This window comes from Crinia signifera, chromosome 6, assembly GCF_055691185.1.
Source record: "Crinia signifera chromosome 6, ASM5569118v1, whole genome shotgun sequence".
NCBI lineage: Eukaryota > Metazoa > Chordata > Amphibia > Anura > Myobatrachidae > Crinia > Crinia signifera.
In genome coordinates, this window is record NC_139222.1 from 145,060,516 (window position 1) to 145,077,410 (window position 16,895).

Consider the following 16,895-nt stretch of genomic DNA (forward strand, 5'->3'; position numbering starts at 1 on the left):
TTAGCGACCTATGGTGTCCAGAATAATTTAATCTTCAGCACTTTTATTTAAAAAAAATTGACCTGCACTTCAAAAGTACCCCACAGTTGGCCACAAATTTAAACATTTTTATCAAGGTGTAATCTGTGCCCTTTTTGCCTCTGCTGAAGAGGCAGGCTCCACCCAGCTGTCCCAACACCTTGTCTGAGATGAGTTTCTGGATGATCATTCTCTCTGCATTGTCTCTTTGACATTGCAATAAAAAAATATTAAAAATAAATCTAGTTAATGTAGATGTGTGTACATGTGGTAGGTAATACTGTAGATTGTAAGCGCCACTGGGTCAGGGACTGATGTAATTGGCCAAATATTCTCTGTGGAGTGCTGCAGAATATATTTTCTTTATATACATAATTTATATACAGAAGTGGTTGAAAATAATACCAAAATCCTTCTGCAGCATTTAGACGCAGCTCATTGATTGGATTAGATATAAGCAAGCAAAGAGGTGATGTCGCAGCATAGAAACATTGGCAACAGCACCTCATCTCATCCCAAGGGGTCTGGGTCATTTGGGTCGACCCAATTTAAGTCTAAATAGGGCCGACCTAGTGACCGTATCCCACTAGAAGACTTGAACGGATCTAAACCAGTGAGCCCAGGTTACTGTTAGTACTCCCAGCTAACCGAATTGTCCCCAAGGTGTGTGACTTCCCACTTGTCCCCACATAACTGCACTGCCCTGGTCACATGCAGCCATGTCCTTACTCGCCGTCACACAATTTCAATACACTTATTTCCTAACTCTGCGACTATTTGACATTCTATCCTCCTTGAAACGGTTTGCTCTAAAACTACACAAACACCGCTTAAATTACACAATTAATATTTTCAGTTGTGCTACTTACATGCTTTTAAGCATAAAAAAGCATGACATGCTCCAAATCCTAGCACAAACTGTTTTAAGCAATGCATTTTGCATAAAAGTACTGGTGGCTTAGATCTGCAGCTTGTCTTAATTAACTTATATGTAATTAGAATTGGAAATGTTTAATAGAATAGTCTCCGTTTACACTCCAGGTAACAGGAGTTAGCAGTTTCTTCTACCAGTAGTCTAAAACTGAAGAGTAAGATCTGCAGAGCACAGGGTTCCCCGGAGGCACTCTCTTGACATTTAGCCATAAATAAAAGCAATCAAAGTACCTGTTGGCTTTTTTAACTGCACTTCTGAGTTTCTCATTCAGGAAGTCTGGCTAGATCAGAATAACAATGATTCAATGTAAAATGTACTATAGCCCTTTACTTATACATTTTAAATGTATTCTCAAGTTGAGTATAAAACTAAACTCCAGGAAAATATAGTTCTGCATCTTGTCTATTATGGTTGTGGTTTAAATATAAAACCACTCTTGAAAATGTGCAGTTTTTCTGTACTTATTACACTGCACAGACCTCTTGCTTGTGAGCTGGATGGAGGACAGCCCAGCACAAACTTGCCTGTTATCGCCTTACTTCTATAACTTTAGAGGTTCTATGTGGGAGAGACCATAGAGATTCCCTTCACATGGGCATATCTCATCTTCCTCTTACTCATGCCTTCAGGATTTCTCCTGTGTTGCCATTTTATTGTGAAACGCGCCACTAGCCAGATCTTTTTATAAAGTAGATTTTTTTTTTTTTTTTTTTCAAATCTAGTGTGCATACATTTCGGGCACTAGGAACTCTGAGTCTGAGGGGAGGTGTAACCTGATGTGCTGCTGCAGTCATCATTACTATGTAAAAGGGTGTACACACGGAGCAATTTTTGCTAGTGAGCGACTTTAACTAAGCGATTTGACTAAATGCACCAGCGATTTTGACTAAGCAATTTTGTCTATGGGTGATTTTGACTATACTAGAGTTCACATACTTGGTTGGTATTCATTGCAGATCGCCTAGACCCTAGTGAATATCTCCCTCAGCAGTGATTAGCAGCAATTTTGACTAGACGGCCAGTGATCTAGTCAAAATATTCTGTACTTATGTTAGTTGGGCGCCCACTATAGTTAGTACGCTCTACCCCCACTATCCATGTCGGCATGGAGTTGATTTTATATAGTAGGGTGAGCGCAGCGAGCCTGAAGCGTGGCAGAAAACTAAGCAAATAGCTTAGTGGGCGCCCAACTAACATATAAGTACCAAATATTCTTGCCTGGCAACTCTTTTTTTTTTTTTTTACTAAGCGACATTATAGGGAAATTTCTCTAACCTTGACAGAGATCTTTACTAACCTTCTAAAGCAATTTTGACTATGTAGTCAAAATCTCTTAGAAGGATCGCTCCGTGTGTACACCCTTTAAGAGTGTCATGCTGCTGTCGGATGCCGTGGTGCAAGTAGAAAAAAAGTCTTAGTGGTACTGTGCTGCGTGCCGAAGGCACGCGTCGAAAAATGGGCGTGGTCAGGGTGTAGTTAAGGGGCGTGGTCATATGACACAAGGGGGAGTGGCTACATGACAAAACTTTAGAGCACAATGACATTTCTGTTTGGGCTTGTGCATTGCATCCTGAACACAAAATGTAGGGGTCAGGATCAAAGTGTAGCATGACTGGGGATTCCGGGGGATTAAGTGGGCTTTCCGGGGCAGCGGGACACAGACTGCCTCGACAGGAGACACCCGCAGAATGCGGGAGCATCGGCAATTATGTCATACAAATATACAATATAAATATATACACCAAAAAAAACATATTTACACAAAAGCACAAACACATGTCTCATACACACATACAGTCAGATACTTGTACACACAAACATACATAGTCACACACCTACATGAAGAGTCACATATACACAGACTATATAGTGCCCCATCCTCTTCCCATCCATCCTGACATTGCACACAGGCGCAGCAGGGTAGATACTGTACACTCACTGTGTACAGTAGAAGTTCCTCCATTTGCCTCCCCTTCTCTCAATGCTGATGCTCTGCTGCTGAAACCTGGGCTGCCCGGCAGCGTGTGAGACGAGTGCTGTGTAGCCCCGCCCCCAATGTCACGCCGGGGAAGTAGAGACTTAGCAGGGGGCGGGGATACACAGCAATGTATGTGGCTGTGCTGCCGCTGCCCGTTGCTGGCTGAAATGTCAGATATGTTCCGGCCCGGGCCCCGTCGGGTGCTCCACTGTTAGCACTGCAGCCGGCGGTTGCCCCGTGTGAAAGCACGGACGGCCACAGGTAAAAAGAGACTCTGAGCAGCTCGTGCTGCCGCCGTGCCTCGGCTTGATGTCACTGCGCAAACCTGCGCATGCGCAGTGACATGCGTGCCGGGCTTTTATGGCGGTACGGGGTACCGGCGGAATATGTTATAGCGGTACGCCGTACCACCCCGTACCGCCACACTTTCACCACTGGTCGGATGTAGGAGATGTTGACATTTAAATACATTGCCATTATTACATCTTATTGAATCTAAATGTTAAAACTGCCCCATACAACCTGCTTAGTTCTAGATTAAGACGCAAAAATTAATAACTGCTTATTGTCCCCACTATTCAATATACATGTGTCGCTGTCATGGTTCTAAATAAGCTTTGACTTCTACTTTAACATAGATCCGTTTCGAACGGGCTAAAGCTTCTGGTCCTAATGTGGTAAAGTAGTGCATCTCAGACTTAATAGCTATGATGTATTGGTATGTAGCATTCTGTACTCGGGACGAGTAACCTCAGTTGCTCATGGCCAGCTGGCGGCCTTTGTAGTACTGAAGGCATTCCTCATTTTTATAAACCCATCTATGTGAGCTGTAGATCATTTGGTTGCCAATGCAAGCACGTTTGCCAGTCTTTTTTATATGAGCACATCTACTTCTTCCGGTTTAGCGCAAACATTCTGCCTAACCTTTAATTTGATTTGATTATAATGTAAGTTTGATATGCTAGAGTACTGGGAATCATCCAGAAACACTAGCTCAGCAACTGCCAGGGACATATTTTCCCAGAAAAACAAAACGTAATGGAATAAGTGTTTACACGGCCCACCCAGTGTGACATTGTGCTGCATAGAAAAACATGGCCTTATTTATTATTTGGTTTTATACTGCGTCCACTTTTGTGGACTAGCTACAAATATACCTCTGTAAGCGATGTTAATGCCCCAATTTGTTTATCGGTGAGTTCTTCTTGCATAAGAAGTTCTTCCTGAAAATTGTCAGTGTTCAGATATGTCAGGGATAGAGGGTAACAAAGGAACTGTGAGTAGGTAAAGTTATTTACAGAAGTAGGTTGGAGGAAGCAGGCATTTTGGGTCCTAATAAAATGGATAATAGAACCTATTGAATCGGTTTGACACTAATGCTTACAGGTGGTAGGATTTGCTTCAACCTTTTGTGTCACAATTATGCATAAACCTATGTTTTTGTCCACAATTATTGCCTTAAGGTCTTGTAATTAAAATAAACTTGAATTTTCTAATTTTATTGCAGGGAACCACTTCACTAGTTATTGTCCAGCCTGATGGGCAGACGGACTATATAGGTAAGACAAATGTGCTGTGAGTAGTGAGGGAATTTCTGTTTTGTTCTGTGTTTACCATAGTTTGAAAAATGAAAACCTTACTAACACAAATACCTGACTGCTCTATCTGTTGAAACCTAACAACTTGTCTAGCCGATTGTGTTTTTGCATTTGCATTAGACCTGAATTTTCAAAGGAATATAGTAGTTTTGCTCTAGATGACGGGTACTCTAATGCTGGGTACACACCAGGACGACTAGGGCCCGATCCGCACAATCTAGATCCAATTCCGATCAATTGGATGTAGATTGTGTGCTGATTGGGCCCTTTTCTGACCTGGTGTGGACCGATACCGATCCGATGCGCGGTCCCGCGGGTCGGTCGGTCGTTATTGAGATCCTACCTGCTGCAGGTAGGATCTCAATGACGACCATACAGCCGGGTGCGGGTCGCCATCGGATCGGACCCGCTCACGGTGCACATCGTGAGCGGGTCGTGCCCCCCCGCGTCATCGTGAGCGGGTCGGACAAGACACTGACGACCCGCTCACGATGTGCATCGTGAGCGGGTCGTCCTGGTGTGTACCCCGCAAAAGTCTGATCTCAGAACCCCACGCAGTGCAGGAAGGGGAGGGGGGGGGGAGAATGCTTCTTGCATTTTGCTGCTGAGGCCTTTTGCTGCTGAGGCTATTTCTCAGCCCTGTGCTGACCCAATTTGAAAGAATACTTGGTAAGTCACCATTCTACGCTAAAATAAAAAGAAAAGTGGTCTCTCCATCCCTAGGTATTCAATCTCCTGGTAGAATATTAGGGATAAACACAAGTCAATTTGATACCCTCCAGATACAGTTACAAAGTAGAAAGAGCCCATAGGAAGTCCAAGTTTGTGCCTTCCTCAGATCTTCAGCATCCTCCATTTCAGCCCATATAGGGGGAATATTTAATGCCGAGAAAAGCGAGAAGTGCTGCTAGCTTTCCGTCGGTGTATTCAACTCCCTCACCTTCACTCACTTTTTCCACCTCACCTGCTCCCTCAGTAGTAGTAATAACTCCGTTAGATCACGAACAAAAACTGAATTGTACTGAAGGGGAATGTCCTAACATTGGTATTTTTTTCCCCGCAGCCATTCAGAAAAAACATTGTTCTCTGGTGGTCTCCCGTGAATGGTTGCTGGACAGTGTGGCAAGTTATAAACTCCAGATGTTTGACAGTTATCTTGTGTGAAAGATGCTAGTCGTGACATACTTCATTCTCTCCAAGGACTCCAGTGACCATGATGTTTATGTATGCATTTCCTACTGCCAACTTGTTGCACCTTAATTAGAGAGAGTGTTGTTAGGGGAATGACAAACTATACTCAAAATTGCTGTTCCAATGGATTCTGTTGTAGAAATTTTCCAAATATGATGGATTTGGAAATTCTGTGAAAAACTTTCTGAAAAAACTTGCTTATCAGATGCACTATTTTACATTTAGTGTAAAGAAGTCCTCCCAGGTTCTGTTTTGGCCTTTAAATGCTGCCAAGTGAGAGACAGACATCCGCCTATATGTGATTTACCAGAGCTTCCCTTGTACTGTATGCGTTAAAAAGTAGAGGTCCATTGCTGTTGACTTAAAAGGAATTGATCAACTTTTCACATTTTCCACACTACCGGTTTACAAGTATTGTTAGTCGGAATGGCCTTTTTACATAATATTGCATACACCTACTGTATGTGAATGTTTTTATTAAGGCATCTAGCATAAAATGTTGTTCACATATATATTTATACTTTACATAAAGCCATTTTCTGGGTGATACATACTAAAGGTTTTGGGTACTAGTACAATTAAAAAAGAAAATTCTGCATAAGTTCTGTTTTTACTGTTAAAGTTTATTATATAAAGATTTTAGAAAATAAGCTAGGTGTTGCACATGCCTAGACCACCTATGTGTTGGTGACATGGTCTAGAGTTTGCATATCAGTAATGATCTCCCCACTTTCTAATTTAAACTTACCACCCAGTATGCTGTTTGCACTAAAGTACATAACTGTGCTCTATTGTGGGGGTATTCACATTTTGCCATTGTTCAATTGAAGTAAACGGCAAGGTCGACAAACACTCGCCGAACCCACATGTTTTTGGCGAAATTGCAGGCATTTTCACCTGGTTTTAGTCACTTTCTGCCAATTAAAAAATAAATAAAAAATTAGGCATCAGCAGAAAGACTAAAAATAAAATCGGCTAGCCGAAATATCTGACTTAATTGAATACCACCTATATCTGTATTTTTGTAATACCACTTTCACAATAACATTGTTTTAGGACTGTAATTCTTCAGTATGTTGCTAATCATGTTGGTTTACTTTATTAATACAACTTTTATTGTTAGGCGTGCAAAGATTGTGATTTCAGAGCAGGTTCTGTGTATCGCACAAGATTACCCTCTTTGTCACAAATACTGTAGCCCTGTTGAGTGGAGGCTGAAGACCTTAATGTCAGAAGTGATACCATACTCTGTTCCTCCTTGTGGATTTTATCTTCAATCACGATGCCGAAATTCAGTATTGTAAATATTCTATTAATCTGCAGCTGTACAGTTCTTGTCATTTGAATACTATCTCAAAATAAATCACTGAAATGTTATTGCCTCCTGTCAATGATTGAAAAACATAAATTTTTATTAGTTTTCAAATACAAGCACATAACTAATGCAGGCATGGTATATCTGGTCCAACGCATCAAATTTCATATGCCTCTGCTAACATAGGATAATTCTGATCATATACAGATAGAGCCATCCTCATCTAGCCCTTTACTAGGATTAAGTGAGCCAGAGCTGTCGGAATTCTATGATCCCCTACTTTATTGTTTTATGTATTTTATTGCACCTGAGAACAATAGGCCTTGGTGAGCCATGACTCACCATGGCTATCCAGAGAAGGCTAGTTGAAGAAGGCTCCATTTTATACATGTTGTATGCATGCTCTAACTGCTGTGTCTAGACAATGATCTGGGCCCTTTACTTGTTAATTGTGCTAGTCATTAGTGATGATCTAGGATAGTGGAAAATATTTTCAAGGGCCTCACTAGATTTAGACCAAACGAAGAACAGGTTGTCTATATACCTATAGTACATTGATATGCCCTGTGCTACCAATGGGTCATGGAAAAATATATTTCTTTCAACTTGCCACATGACGGAGCCACTGGTGACCCCATTGCACATCCATTGAGTTGTTTAAAAAACACTCCACATGTGTGTGTATGTGTATATATATATATATATATATATATATATATATATATATATATATATATATATATTTTATAGTATCATGGTAGTAGGGCCGGCACTCCAGCGTCATCGGTGCAATTGGCACCCCGCCATTTCGAGCCACTCCGGGCTCTTTGTCAAGACCAGATTATGTATGGGTCACAGCCTCAGAAGATCTGCCCCATCCATAATCTGGTCTTGACAAAGAGCTCGGCGTGGCTCGAATCGTCGACAATGCTAATATGACTATGGTGATGTATTAAACTTTTTACCTGCATCTGAATAGGAAGTCTGGTGAGTACTCTTTATCGGACATTATATATATTTGGCTGTACCCCCTGGAATTCAGCTTGAGATTTACACCCCAGCTGCTGTTCTTGTGGATTGAGTGTGCTGGTTCTACAAACCACTATATATATCTATATATAGATCACAACCGGACCAGCACTCTCCTCAAATCTGGGCAATATAGGGCTGCGTGCCTTTGCTAAGATAAATACCAATCTGGGTCTCCCCTCCAGCAGGAATGGAAATGGCACGTCACTGCAGCAATCAAGTAGTCTTTATTAGAGCCTCAATGGCTCGTTTCGGGGCATCAGCCCCTTTATCAAGAGGCAAGCAAGACAGGTACAGGAAAATGAATAACCAAATTCAAATGCATCATTACCTTATAAGACATTCAGGTAGACGCCATCACCGCCCCCAGCATGTCTCCCGGCTCAGCTGCAGCAGTGGAGTACCGGTTATATGCTTTAAATATATATATTTAAATATATGTGTGTGTTTATGTTTACACAATATTTATGCTTAAATTTCAGTTAACATTAATAGAAGATACAAATTCCGGAAATTAAACGTGGTTACCGTTCAATTTTTTTTTAAATCTTTAATAAAAGTTGTTATAGGCACTATATAGATTATTACAAATATGCTTTCTTCCCATTTCTGCATATAAATGTGCAGAGCCATTCCGCGCTACTGCAATAGAAAAAAAAATTGATCTTGAACAATGCTTAATTTTTCTTTATTTTGTTGAGTCTAACGCAAATGTAAATCTGCCAGTATTAAGTATAGTATCTCCTGTGGATATTGTGCTATTGCCTCAGGTCCTCTTTATGTAAAAGATGTTGATCTATTGTATAACATTCATAGTTGTTTGGGTTCATTAGAATAATAAATGAAACAAATACTTATGAATTTAGATTTGGATCTCCTTTCATCATAAAAATAAGTTATTCTGTTATTTTACAAAAAATAATTATTTCCGATTTATAATAATTCTGGATGGTGATAGGCAACCTGTTAATCCTCAGGGGCCGCATTGGGGATTACGCTTCATCTCAATCATTTAAATAAATGCATTTATTTAATAAATTAAACATCTATCTGTAATCATAGGCGTGCGCACGGGGGGTGCCGGGGGTGCACAGGCACCTCCTAATGATTGGCACCCCCCTCACGTTTGCACGCAGAATGTCCATCTCCCAATTCCCGCAGCAGCGCCTGTTACTGGCCAGCGGCGGTCAGGACTGCACTACTTGCCTGCCTCCAGCCCACACGTGAAGCGAAGGACAGACCGAGCCGTCGCGGCTGGGTTCAGGTTAATGCAGCGGACCAATGCTGCAACGTCATTGCCCAGCCCCCACCTCTATAGACATCACCGCGCACAGCGCAATGTGGTGATGTTTCACAAGCGCACTCCAAGCCTCCCACCGCTGGCCACTCAGAACGAGGACAGAAGCTCTGAGGAGTCAGTCAGCAGCATGCAGCAGCCTGACCTGACTGAACTGCTCCCACTCACGTCGAGCAGTAGCCAGCCACCTAACAGCCAGTGTTCCTCCTAAGAGGAAAGAAGGCTGAAGAAGGCTGGTAAGAAAAAAGTGTGGGGGGGGGGGGGGGGGCACACTGATTTGGAAAACACTGTATTGATTGGCTGTGGATTTATTCACTTGTTACTCCATGTATAGCTTTTTAGCGGGGGTAGTCTTTGGGCAAGAGGGGTTTATATAGTTGTTCTGCCCTGATATGCCACTTTTTAAAAGGATTGTTCTTGAGGATCAACCCTATCATTCTTGGTGCCGTAGGTTTTACCTGAGTATGTAGCAATTATTTTGGGGTCACCCCCTAAAATACCCACCATTATGCTGAATAGCAAAGCAGTTTTTTTTAACAGTATAACAGAGAGGCACCCCTCACTGATGGCTTTTATTGCAGAAGCATTCACAGCTGTCCACAGAACTCGCCATGGGCAGCACGGATGGTGTAATGGTTAGCATTACTGCCTCACAGCGCTGAGGTCATGGGTTCTATCCCCACCATGTGTTATATACGGGAAAGTACGGACGGTGTAATGGTTACATTACTGCCTCACAGCACTGAGGTCATGGGTTTGATTCCCACCATGGCTCTAACTGTGCGGAGTTTGTATATTCTCCCCGCACTTGTGTGGGTTTCCTCCGGGTACTCCGGTTTCCTCCCACAATCCTAAAATATACTGGTAGGCTAATCGGCTCCTAACAAATTAACCCTAGAATGTCTGTGAGTGCGTGTACATGTGGTAGGGAATATAGATTGTAAGCTCCACTGGGGCAGGGATGTTCAACTATACTCTGTACAGCGCTGCGGAATCTGTGTGCGCTATATAAGAAACTGTTAATAAATAAAATAAACTACAAAATGTTAAATGTATTTTAATATATCTACCCTTTAATGTCTGCTCCTGGCAGCCTGTTAGGAGAGAGAGCTTGATGCCTATTGCTTGATGCATTAAAGGCTTCATTGTTGGTTGGTACTGTAAAGCCAAGCCCCATTCACATTTGCCAATCCCCGCCGCTGATATTGGTAAGGGGCAGCATCGTCAAGTGCACACACACTAGATGCCAGATGCGAGGGGGGGCGATGTATTCCGTGTTTTTTAAACTAGGTTGCAACGCATCTAATTCATATTTTTTAGTTTACATTGACGTGGTGATAGACACGCCCAGCAGGCGGCGATAGGCACTCCCATACAATTGTGCACCCACTAATAAAATGGGCTGCACAAGCCTATGTCTGTAATAACATATAGGCTGGTATTGTAAACAAGTGAACAGCTTTAAACAAACAGCAGGACGAAGCTGGGGTTGCAATTTGACGATTAGAGGGCCATGTGATGCTTTCATGTTGCCTATTGCCCATCATTGATCATGGGATATATTTTAGACTTCAGATATGTGGCTGATATTTTAGGTTCAACACTATTCCAATTTAGAATAATGGTTTCAGGTTTATTGAACTAAGTAATATCTTTCCCAACTTAATCAGAGATATACACACAATTATACTGTTTCGGCGCTGAATAGGGTCCGCTTATACACTAATACCAGGTATTATCAGCCTGGTAGCACAGAAATATACAATAAAGAAAAAGTTTTACTGTAGCGCCCCTCAAGTGGGATCAATTAGTACATCAGCACGTGAACCACACCATATTTTATATGACTGGCAGAATGTCCATGGCCATCAAAGTCAAAAGGTGTATTCACACTGTTGTACTCCAGGACCATGAAATAAAAAAAGATCAATAGGTGGTCTCAGTCCATGCATCAAAGTACATATATTATTGCTTGGGTTAGACAGTAAACAAATTCTTTTTATAGCCCAGTGTGTCTTCTATAATCCTTTAAGGGTCACCTCATGTGGTCTATGAAGATATAAACTCACATGTATGCTTACATGTGTAAAGCAAGGGGTACACTCAACCAAGGTATCTTTAGGGCAGGGGTGTCAAACTCAAATTAATCGGGGGCCGCATCAGCAGTTTGGTCACCCTCAAAGGGCCGCTGTATAATAATAATGCAATGACACCACAGGCTGCTCCCGCTGTATAATAATAATGCAATGACAGCACAGGCTGCTCCCGCTGTATAATATAACAATAGTAATGCCATGACACAAATTATTATTATACAGGGGGAGCAGCCTGTGGTGTCATGGCATTACTTTTATATTATACAGGGGGAGCAGCCTGTGGTGTCATGGCATTATTATACAGGGGGAGCAGCCTGTGGTGTCATGGCATAATGCCATGACACCACAGGCTGCTCCCCCTGTACAATAATAATGACACCACAGGCTGCTCCCCCTGTATAATATAAAAGTAATGCCATGACACCACCACCACCAGGTATATTGTTTTTTTTTATGTAACTTACTGTATTTTATCCCTCAGGCTCCTTTACTGCTGCTGTGGCTCCAGTAATTTCAATTCCACTCTCTGCACCGCGGCCTGTCCTGCTGCGGCCCCCGACTCGGCCTGCCTTCCTTCCTCTCTGCAGATGCGTGGGTGGGAGGCGTCATTGTCATGACGTCCCCACCCAGCGTCTGCCACTGCCTCGATAAGAGGGAACAGGCTGCCGGGCCCTCCTCCACGTAGCCGTGAAGGCCGGCGGCCATGTTCCTGTGGCCGCAGACATCTTAAAAGACCACAGGAACATGGCCGCCGGCAGTGCAAAACATGACGAGGTCTGTCGGGCCGGATTTGGCCCGTGAGCCTTGTGTTTGACACCCGTGCTTTAGGGGCTCAGGATTACAACCACTCATTGCATCTGTGGAACCCTTTTGTCCAAATGCTTTGACGAATAGAAATAAGAAGAGAGTATCTCATTGTGGAGAAAGTTAAAAAAGATAATAATAGTTGTAAATGGTATTTTATCTCTCAGTACAATTAATTTTTTTTAAAAATTGAAAATATTTTTAAAAACAATTGGAAAATTCTATAACCGGATCTAATTTTAATGCAACATATTCCTGATCACCCCAGTTTTATTTATAGGAGGGCCCCCTCATTAAGGGATAAATTGGTGCATAGCAGCATAGAGGTGGAACCACGTCAAAGCATTCGGACAAAATGGTTCCACAGATGAGCCATGTGCCTAATGTGTAGAACTGTGAAAAGCCAAACAGTTGCTTTTGAAAGTTTGTCCCTTAGTTTCAAAACTTAAAAATTTGGCTATTTTATTCCGTGTAATTCCAGGAATGTAGTATACATGCTGGAGTGTTCATGTAGACTATGCTATGTTGGCAAAACAACAAGAAACCTGAAGACCCGCCTTTCCGAACATATATATAATATATGAAAAGGTTTAGAAACAGTCCCAGCTCATTTTAAATCCATTCATAGCAAAAAGGAGTGCCATATAATTAATTTCTATGGCATTCAGCAAATCGTTCCAAAATGTAGGAGCAATGATATTGAAAAATGCTTATCTAAAGCAGAAATAGAATGCATACCTCCCAACATGGCCCTCTCCAAGAGGGACAGAATGCTCTGTTTCTGGACTTCCATCTTAATTTATGATTGCCATCACCGGTTTTAAACAGGGTAATTGATAAGAAAGGTGTTTTAGCACAGGTGATGGTAATCCACAAATTAAGAGGAAAGTCCAGAAACAGAGCATTCTGTACCTCCTGGAGAGGGTCATGTTGGGAGGTATGAGAATGGATTTTTAAACTTAAAACTTTAATACCGCTGGGACTGAATGCTGATTTTGAATTAAAATGATTTTTAACTTGAAGTTGGCTGTTTTGGTTTCTTAAATTTTAACATTTTCTTTTTAACTTTGTCTAAATTGTTTTTTTAAACTTTGTTATGAATTTTAAAAATTGCTGCATTATTTCTGTATAAGCTGATACCCCTATCTCAAGTTTCAGACCATTCATCCCTTTATATGAACATTTGAACCTTTTCCAAAATGGAAGCCGTGACATCATACAGAGACATCTAATCGGATCATGCATGGAAGGGAACCCGCGGCTGTGGTGCGGTGTTCCGTGGGACGAGAGAAGCACAGGGCCGAGTGACAACTTCTGGCGGATGTGGGGCTGAAGACTGAGTCGGAGGCCGCGATCAGTGCGGTGACTCCGGGTACCTCCGCTCCACATAGGAACTTGACCATGTTTGTTAAATTTCCCGCGGGATGTGCGGTATGCGCCGAGGTATGCATTTTCATGACGGAAACTTCCCATTACCAATATCCGGTTTGGGGGTTTAAATAACAGAAGCTGCATATTCAACACCACACTTCTGAGGAAGGACCATTGGGTCCGAAATGCATTAAGTGTTGGTGGTTTTTCTGGATCCCTGTGTCGGCTGACTAGCACCCCCCATCCCCAGGACTCTGTGGTAGACCGATTTCCGGAGTTGGACTCTGCACTGCCTGGGACAAGGAACTTTGGGAGCGTGTTAGCGGTTTTTGCCTGTGATTCCATGTATTTATGCTCTATATACTGTCAACTCTTGCGAGTTTTTTTATACATTAAAAATCTAAATCTTTTTAAATAACTACACTATGTCCAGCCTTACTGTGAGTTCCGATTATTGGTGATAAAAAAGGGTATTCTCATTACAGATTGAAATTACTCTCTGTGAAAAAATTGGAAACTCACGGGGTGAGATTTAATAGGATGAGAGATTGAAAAAGTGAGAGATTTGGTGAGAAATTTCCAGTTTTTTTAAAGTGCCAATCATTTACACTGCAAAACCAGTTTGATTTTGAAGTGTGAATGATTGCTGCTTTAAAAAACCTGGAGATTTCTCACCAAATCTCTCACTTTCTGAATCTCTCATCCTATTGAATCTCACCCAAAGTGTCTACATGATATTTTAGGTTCAACACTATTCCAATTTTGAATATTGGCTTCAGGTTTATTGAACTAAGTAATATCTTTCCCAACTTAATCAGAGAGATGTGTCTCTGAGGTGAGTGTTTCTGATAACTGGTACAGTATACTGTATCTAGTGAAAATGTGTTATGGCTGACACTTTTTGTAGTGATTGTGTACAGTGAAAGTGTGGTTGGGTCCCAGGGACCCCACACTTAATAAAATTGGGGTCCTACACAATGTTCCCTCTAATTTTACAAAGGCTGTGTGCGGCAAAAGATTTTGGATGTGCAACTTTGGAAGGAAATTTTTATTTTTGTGCGTCACTTCTATATATAACTGGAAAACAACGTTCAGCATTTGTGTTAACTTTTCTTCAAAATGATATTAAACATTCAAAACATTTAAACATTCAAAACACAGCACGTGATGTAGTTAATGGGTGAAACATACATTAATTTAGTCCGCAACAGCAAAAAGTTGACCACTGCTGCTTTGTGCACTCTGTTGTAATGTCTGTGCGCATGCTCGGCGAGTTGTGTACACGCGCACAGCTTAACCCCTTCCCGACAATTGACGTACATTTACGTCATGGTCGGGAAGTACTTCCCGACACATGGCGTAAATGTACGTCATGGCATTTAACTGTCACCGCGTCTATAGACGCGGTGACAGTTTCAACATGTCTGCTGTCCCTGACAGCAGACATGTCCGTGCATGCCCAGGGGGGGCTGCGATGCCGCCCCCCCGTCGGCGATCGCTGTGATTGGCTGTTCAGTGTGAACAGCCAATTACAGCGTTTTCTGTGTCACCGGCGAATAACGTTCGCCGGTGACACGCGATCGGAGGTGATTGGTGCTGTAAAGTACAGCACCAATCACCGCGGGGTGTAAGGGTGACACTGGTCTCACCCCGCCCGCCCCCAAAGGCCGTGATTGGTCCGTCGGACCGACGGACCAATCACAGCCATGGAGGGGGGTTAAAACTAACGGTGACTGCACTGCAGACGCCATTCCGGTCTGGAATTGCGTGCAGTGCGGTCACCGTGCCAATCTGCCGCGATATACTGACCAGAACCTTGCAAAATACTTACCTGATCCTTGCAAATATCTTGGCTGCTTCATCTGTGCTTGTAGTGTGCTGGATGCTTCCTGGATCCTGTTACTTGTGACTTCCTGTGAACTTGTGCTGCTGCAGTGTAATAGCGTTAGTTAGATAGAGAGAGATAGAGAGAGATAGTGTCAGATAGTGTCAGAGAGTGCTGTATTTTGTGCTGCTGCAGTGTGATATAGTTATAGAGAGAGAGATAGAGAGAGATAGAGAGATATAGAGAGAGAGAGATAGAGAGGCCTAGTGACAGAGAGTGCTATATTTTGTGCTGCTGCAGTGTGATAGTTATAGATAGATAGAGAGAGATAGAGAGAGAGAGATATAGTGACAGATTGTGCTATATATTTTTTATATAACTGACTGCTGCCCCCCCTTTTGTGCTGATCAGTATAAATTAACTGATCAGCAACTTTTTGGGGGCGCAGGGTATTTTTATATATATATATACCTGTCACTGCTGCTGCTGCAGTGTCATAGAGTGTTAGATAGTGAGAGATAGAGAGAGATAGCGACAGAGAGTGATAGAGAGTGCTAAATTTTGTGTCTGCTGCCCCCGCCTTTTGTGCTGATCACTATATCTGAGGTGATCAGCAACTTTTTAGGGGTGCAGAGGTTTTTTTTTTTTTTTTATATATACCTGCCAGTTGCACTGTCAGTTGCACCTGCTGCCCCTCACTGGTAATCAGTGTCGCATCACTGATCACCTTTTTTTTTTTTTTGTGTGTGCTGTGGGGTCTTTTTTTAATTTTTTTTTTACACACACTGTGATTTTGTGGGTGTCCTGTGGCCGCTGTGCGCGGATCAGTGACGTACATCACTGATCATCTTTTTCGGCACAGGGTTGATCTATTTTTTTTTTTTTTTTTTATCAAATTCCTGTTGCCTTTCAGCGCTGTTCAGTGACGGACGTTACTGACCAACATCTGTGCTCAATTTTTGGCGCAGGACCTTTTTTTTTTTTTTTTTAACCCCTTCAATTTTTTTTTTTAACCCCTTCAATTTTTTTTTTTTTTTTAACCCCTCCATTTTTTTTTTTTTGTATAAAGTATTTTTTTTTCTGCACACTACATACACACTACACACTACATACCCCCCGGGTTGAAATAAAGTTTGTACCCCCCCCTACACTATACACGTGTTGAAACATTTCACTACCAGTAACACAAAAATAAAAATGGCATCCCAAATGTCATCCCAAATGTCATCCCAGTCATCCAGAAGAATGTATTCAGCGGAGGAGGCATATGCCCTGCTTGCTTCTGACTCTGACACAGCCAGTGATGCAAGCGGGGAATTTGAAGGATTCGCCTTAAGCTCCTCTTCCTCCTCTGGTGAAGAGGGACCCCCTCAAAGACGCCCCCGTAGAGCAGCTGAGACCCCCCCCCCCCAATAATTGATCTCGTATGGACCCCACCA

The 16,895-nt window shown here is 42.3% G+C and overlaps 1 protein-coding gene across 3 annotated transcripts in view; it reads left to right on the forward strand.

Moving 5' to 3' along the window:
* Positions 1-7,096, forward strand: part of BRCA1 (BRCA1 DNA repair associated) — a 169,694-nt gene extending 162,598 nt beyond the window's left edge. For all 3 annotated transcript variants that reach the window (XM_083147536.1, XM_083147537.1, XM_083147538.1), the window contains exons 22-23: positions 4,438-4,489; positions 5,592-7,096. In XM_083147536.1, the coding sequence (XP_083003662.1) occupies positions 4,438-4,489; positions 5,592-5,692 (153 nt within the window). In that variant the 3' untranslated portion in view covers positions 5,693-7,096. The remainder of the gene's footprint in view (positions 1-4,437; positions 4,490-5,591) is intronic.
* Positions 7,097-16,895: the final 9,799 nt, after the last annotated feature.